Source organism: Brassica oleracea, chromosome C3 (assembly GCF_000695525.1).
Source record: "Brassica oleracea var. oleracea cultivar TO1000 chromosome C3, BOL, whole genome shotgun sequence".
Lineage (NCBI taxonomy): Eukaryota > Viridiplantae > Streptophyta > Magnoliopsida > Brassicales > Brassicaceae > Brassica > Brassica oleracea.
Genome location: NC_027750.1, coordinates 43,216,045 through 43,222,243, shown reverse-complemented (window position 1 = coordinate 43,222,243; position 6,199 = coordinate 43,216,045). Strand labels below are relative to the sequence as shown.

General features: G+C 33.3%; 1 protein-coding gene across 3 annotated transcripts; it reads right to left on the bottom strand.

The window, feature by feature from the left end:
* Positions 1–3,100: 3,100 nt before the first annotated feature.
* Positions 3,101–5,717, bottom strand: LOC106332758. 3 transcript variants are annotated; one of them, XR_001268166.1, is made up of 6 exons: positions 5,602–5,717; positions 5,240–5,353; positions 4,984–5,124; positions 4,815–4,859; positions 3,483–4,024; positions 3,101–3,386 (listed from the first exon to the last, which is right to left on the bottom strand). XR_001268166.1 is itself a non-coding variant. In XM_013771254.1 (5 exons), exons 1-5 carry the CDS (start codon positions 5,622–5,624, stop codon positions 4,185–4,187), a joined length of 348 nt encoding a protein of 115 aa, XP_013626708.1. In that variant the 5' UTR covers positions 5,625–5,717; the 3' UTR covers positions 4,092–4,184. The 3 variants fall into 3 exon arrangements, 1 of the variants encoding a protein (XP_013626708.1); XR_001268165.1 differs by having other exon boundaries at positions 3,483–4,019; positions 5,240–5,717; XM_013771254.1 differs by lacking the exons at positions 3,101–3,386; positions 3,483–4,024 and adding an exon at positions 4,092–4,205 and having other exon boundaries at positions 5,240–5,357.
* Between the last annotated feature and the right edge of the window lie 482 nt (positions 5,718–6,199).

The window sequence follows — 6,199 nt, the reverse complement described above, 5'->3', positions numbered from 1 at the left end:
CCACAATCTCAAACGAAAGTAACCCACCAAGAATAGTATGCTTGAATAGCTCTATAAACCATAAAAAAATTTGAATCAAAAGCTTGAGTTTTTTGGATGAATATGGAGGCAAAGTGAAAGAGATGTTGTTTTTAGTTCATAACAAGTGAGAAAGAGAGTGTGTAAATCGATTTTAGGTGCATTAAGAGCTTCAAATTGGTTGTTCATGGTGGTTGGGGTATTGATCACAATGACAATCTTGTAATTACTTGAAGATGATGAGGGTGAGAGAGTAAAAATATCATTTTCGGAAAAAAAAATAAAAAAAATGTGATGGTATTTTCGTGAATATCATGAACTTGTGAGGGTGAATAGGACAAAAGAAAAATCCAAGAAAAGCATGGGTTAGTTTTAGGTTTGACTTTGAGTTTTGAGTCAATCTTGCAAAAAGCCCTTAATAATTAGGGATTTGGATATTCTATTTAGCTAATATGGGAGGGGTTAATATGTAGGGATTAAATTTCAGATTTGTGTCCTATACTATTTCGTCAAAATGGAATATAGCACCAACAAACTTTCAAACCATGGGAATGCACATTTCTGGTTGTTTGAGAAACAATCAATCTGATCTCACAGCATAAAACCATGTTATTCCTGATAGATGGAACCATCCTTTTAATTTTCATTATTTAGTGACTTCATTTCAGTTTACACATTATTCAATCATTTATATTTTTATTTAATGGAACCACATCACTAGCCCAATTAAAAATTGTAACTGTAAAAACAAAACTTACGTGGATATCTTTTATATCTCTCATTCTGAACAGTTTTCTATTAAAAGTGTTCGTACTTTAAAGTGTTGATGTCATCTCTCTCTTTTTCTTTACCGGTGACTTGTGATCAAAGAAGATATACCGGATAAATTGAAGCATAAATGATATTTTTTTAATTATGTCAACATCAGTGTCATCCACTTAATTTTTATTTGAATTTGGTCATTCGGCAAATTTTCCTTTTTTATTTCTTCGGTTGTAATTTTTTTACCTTTTACAGTTATTCTACCAGAAATAAAACTAAACGATTTAAAAATAATAGCCTTTTATAAAAAAAACATTAATAAAATGGAGCACTAAATTTGGTTACACGCCCCGTAATTTTTCGAAGTTGGATTACAGCCACAAAATATGCAACTGGAGTATCGATTTGATAAATCAAGTTAAACGGGCCATCAATCTTACATCACCTTGGCGAAGGAATAAATAAAGAACATGTTCTTCAGTCCATACAAACACACACACACACACACACGCATATATATATATATATATATATCATACTTCTAACGTGTAACCTTTTAGTTCTTGCAGTGTTTTTTGTTAGATATTGGCCTATATTGTTGACCTATAAATATCTACTATTTGCAGATCTACCTACATTCATTAGAATATTACAATAAAATATGCTATTCGAATTTATGCAAGTAAACAATAAATACACATCCCCGGCTTCTAAGAATGTAGGTGAAATCTTCAAAACAAATGTGAGTGTATTCCGTGAGGTAATATTTAATACGTTCATATTTATGTGGGAAGATGACTATTTCATACCTGATAAATCGAAATATATTTAATTTTTACATCAATTATATCATCATGCAAATATATGTCTACACTTTTAAAAAATTCAGATATTATACATTATGTTTAATTTTTGACAAAATCATACACTAGTCGTCACATGAAATATCATATCATCTAATTTTGTTGATCTAGATACCACACCAACTATCTTTGATGACAAGAATTCCACATATATAATAACTTTACTTTTATAATAAACAAAATAATCATTTAATAATTTTTTTTTTAAAATGTAGTTATTTAATTATTTAATAAAATTAACCAAAATTGTTTAAAAAAAAATAAAAAATTCTCATGTAAGAGAAGTATTCATATAATGTTTCAATTATATTGATTACTAGTGGTATTCCGGCGCTATGCGCCGGGTTCGTATGTTTTATTTTTTAGTGAGTTAAAAATTATTTTTTATCCATTTGATAGTGGTCAGTGAATACATTTTTTTTAAGTTGCTTAGGTTAAAGAGGAATATTATAAGTGGTCTCACTAATCAATTAAATAAAAAAAGAATAAATAGATAATAGTTGCACCAAAGTAAATATAGTTGAACTTAAAACATAAAATAACATGTATATGCATGTGTTTGTTTTGTGATTATCTTGTTTGAATGAAGATAACAAATTCTTTCATCCTCTTAAAGTATTAACAATCCTCGCATGCTTTGTCTATGTTCTAGATGTGGCAATCTGTTAGAAGTTTCATTGTGTACCTATTGGTTAAATACTTTGTCTTCGAAATGATTTTGAATCCGGTAAGTGAATTTTTAAACTTTGCTTCCGGTTCATCATGTTGTTTAAAAGCAAATGAAAAAAGAATAAGTAGTATTTACTTCACCAAATATCAGCCTAGCTAGTAAAGAATGACAAACAAACCTGAGAAGCGTATGGTACTTTTCATGTCTTGAGGGTAATAAATATCTCTGGAGAAAGTTAACCCATGACTAATATAATTTGCCGTGAGTGTAAAACTTTATACAAATTTCATCCCCTAAAAAGAGCCTCAACCTCGCGCCTTAGCGCTCCAGACTATCATAGCTTCAACCCCTCGTTTTGAATTTTGATATGAGATGGTCTCATGTGTCATGTGTGCGTATGCACAATAATAGTGGTGATCTTAGGTCTGAACGCTTTTGGAGTACGTGGCCCAGAAGAATATTTCTCCACTTGTCTCCCGTAGAATTTTGTTCCTTTGCATTCATTGTTAAATTTTTTTTTTAGCTAAATAATTTTCTTTTGGTTTTGATCGCGTTTTTTCTTTCTTTCAACCATTTTCATAAACAATTTGCTCATTCACACTAAGCTTTACAACCTTGTTCTCTCCTTCTCCCTCCAGTCACCATGAAGCTATACATAGCTTAAACATCACCTGAAACACTTGGGTTACCTCAATATAGTGAAGTTTAGAGCTTTTTACACAACACTAAAGTGCTTATATGCAAATAAATCCTTAGAAAGTATAACAATAATATGTAAGCAACGGATATAAAAAAGTAATGTGGTCTCTCCTCCCTCTTGTACAAACAACACTATAGTAATTTAGATACTCTTATTTGATCTTTTTTTATCTAGTGTCTTTTCTTTCCACAAAACTTAACTCATTGAGACACCTTGCCAAATATCCAATTCGATCCACACTAAAATCCACCATTGATCCCACAATGCTAGCCTTTGGATAAGCATGCAATATTCCTGTTTCATCGTCTTTCACTTGGACCTGAAGCATAAACTCTAGGTTCCAAAATAACTTCCCATTCTTGGCCTCTCAATCCTGTTTTGGACCAAACACTTCTCTGTTAACTCACAGTGCTTCTTAATCTTTTCAAGCTTTACTTTGCCATCAAAAAAATGGTCCATAATCTACTACCTTCGCTTTCTTCACCAACTTTGTGGCACATTCGATCAATTCACTTTCTCTCTTGAAATATATGGATCAATGACTGGTATCCCACATAGTACCTTAAGAATCACATCACAAAAATGACTGGTCCAGTCAGTTGTTGTCTGGTCAAGTACTCTGGATCAAGATAAGCAAAGCTTCCTTTCACCGTCGTACTCATATGTGTCTGGTCAAGATACGGACCAGTCTGAGACAATCCAAATTCTGCAACTTTGGCCCTGAAGTTTTCATCCAAGAAAATGTTAGCACTTAGCATACTTCACATCGCTGTGTATGATGGCTCTTGCGGAACCTGTATGGAGATAGTGATCCCCTCTAGCTGCACCAACGCATATCTCCAGCTTATGTCTGCAGCTCACCTTGGGTTATCCAAGTCATACATATGTTCTTAAGCGTTCCCTCTTCCATATACTCGCCCACCATGATCATCTTGATGTTCCTCATTGCAGTTTCAGATTAAAGGAAGCAAGTGCATGTGTCTAAACTGAGACAGCATATCGATCTCTGTCCTGAGTAGTATTGATGTAAAGCGGGTTAGTATTGCTTGAAAACTAACCATCTAGAGAAAAAAAAACTTTACATTTGTGTTTGAAGATCGTTACGATCCAAACAGATTGATTGATTCTGGTGATACCATGTAATAAAAAGCATTCTTTCCTTGTTTTCCCTTTATCTCAGGGACCATGAACTCTAAACAACAGAGAATGGTTTGATCCAATTAGTAATTTTAATACTTTCAGTCTTTCATCAATGCAATAGCAGAGAAGTTGGTTTCAGACCTCTGTACTCTCTCGTTTACATTTGAGTCAGGACTCATATAAATTCAAGTTAGTGACTTGTTCTGGCCATATGATCAGTGTATATAAATGCAAGACAAGCAAGGGAAACACATTTTTCTATAACAGGTTTTAGCTATTCGCATCAGTTCACAGATGTGAAAAAACTATATTGTCCAGTGTTCTCATGAGTAGTAAGTAGTCATCTCAAAATATTTCAATGGCTTTTCGAAAGCATTTTTTTTTTTTTTGAACTGAAATGGAACTCTCCTTTCCTTGAACCCAAATCCCTTGCATCATTTTCGAAAGCATTTACTTCCACAGTTCCACTAAGTTATATCATTACATTACTATGTTTTCACTTTTCAAAGTATGATATGACACAGTATTTGGAATACTCCAACAAAATATAAGTGTCAGCAGCATCGACAGTGACTAAGAATTATTATCCTAAGCACTTTCAAAAACATTAAAAGAGCATTGTGCAGCTGAAAAGAGTAAAAGAATATTAACAAATACTCACGGAATAAAGCTGTCCAAGAGATCTCTCCATAAAGCAGCAATCAACCTGCGCGAAAAAGGAAGAAACAAATGTTCCTTATACATCCACACAGAAAAAGATATGTTCTTTGTTCATGAGTATCTACTTGCATGCACTTGATTAAGGATAGAAGTGTGGGAAGATAGCAAACCCGAGAAAGGTTTCGAGGGAGAATCTTGCTTTCATACGAGAGGCAAGCTTTGCAAAGATTATTTTTTTTCTCAGAAACGGCCCCTTCTCTGAAGTGCGTATTTAGGCGATGGACTCTAATAGAGGTATGATTAATAGTAGACTGCCACCTCGAAAAGAAACCATATGCAATATACATATTATTTTGAATTCCAGGCTTAAACAAATTACTTATAAAAAAAAAAAATTCTGGAAATTGCTATTGGGATGCGAAGTACCTTCTCCTCGACCAAAACCATATCGACACCCATCGGCTCATCTCCCTTCTTGACATCATGTGCCTCCCAAAAAACGCAAAACCCTTGTGACAACAACAGTCTGACGACACTGCCCTGCCTTCAACTCAGTGAAAATAAGCTGTGAATTAGTCATTGTTAGAATCTGTGCGTTAGAGAGATAGTAAGCTACGGAAAGAAGGCAATGACACTTTATCGGAAACAACCCTCGGTGGGTCTCTCTATATATAAAAAAATTTAGTACACGTTGAAAATGAATTGAAGAGGAAGTAGCGGAGAGCTATAAATTAATGCAATAATTAACAGCAGTTACAGTTTCAATTGAACTCGATTAGAAGCGTTACCGGGACGACGATACGTTGCTCATCGAGGAAACAAACCGACCCAGAAGATCATCAGTTTTACAGGCCTTTAGAAGGAATACGTCACCAAGAATTACAGAGCTTACTGTCGACTCCAATTAAAAAAACTGATAAATTTAGCCCCATAAGGCCGAGTCCGTTTACAAATATAGTAGCCTCATATTGATGACAAAATTATAAAGGGCCACAACATCGAGAGTATTTAAAAACAGAGAGGACATGTGTCATAATTTGCCCTATGCTATGTGCTGATGTGGCAGCATGAGAAGAGAGAAAAATCTATTTTATTAGTATAGATTCTTGTGTAATCTTAATTATGTGTCAATAATTGTGTAACTAAAAAATTGAAAATTTTTTATATTCTTCTATCATTTTGTAAAACTTGTTAGTACAAAATTATTTGCATGACTACACAACAATCTATAAAAACACATATCCAAAATTAACCTAGATTAATAGAAGAAATAAGCGATAGGACTGAAACATTGTAATAAATATTTCTCTTATATGAGATAAGTTTATTATTTTAATCAATTAGTTGATGTAGTATCTATATCACTAAAATTAGATGATGTGATAG

Excerpts from the sequence above, each read along its gene's own strand:
- LOC106332758 (XM_013771254.1), bottom strand. The coding sequence starts at position 5,624 with ATGAGCAACGTATCGTCGTCCCG. Across the intron at positions 5,358-5,601 it reads AGCAACGTATCGTCGTCCCG|GCAGGGCAGTGTCGTCAGAC; the intron begins GTAACGCTTCTA and ends ACTGAGTTGAAG. Across the intron at positions 5,125-5,239 it reads TGGTTTTGGTCGAGGAGAAG|TCTACTATTAATCATACCTC; the intron begins GTACTTCGCATC and ends TCGAGGTGGCAG.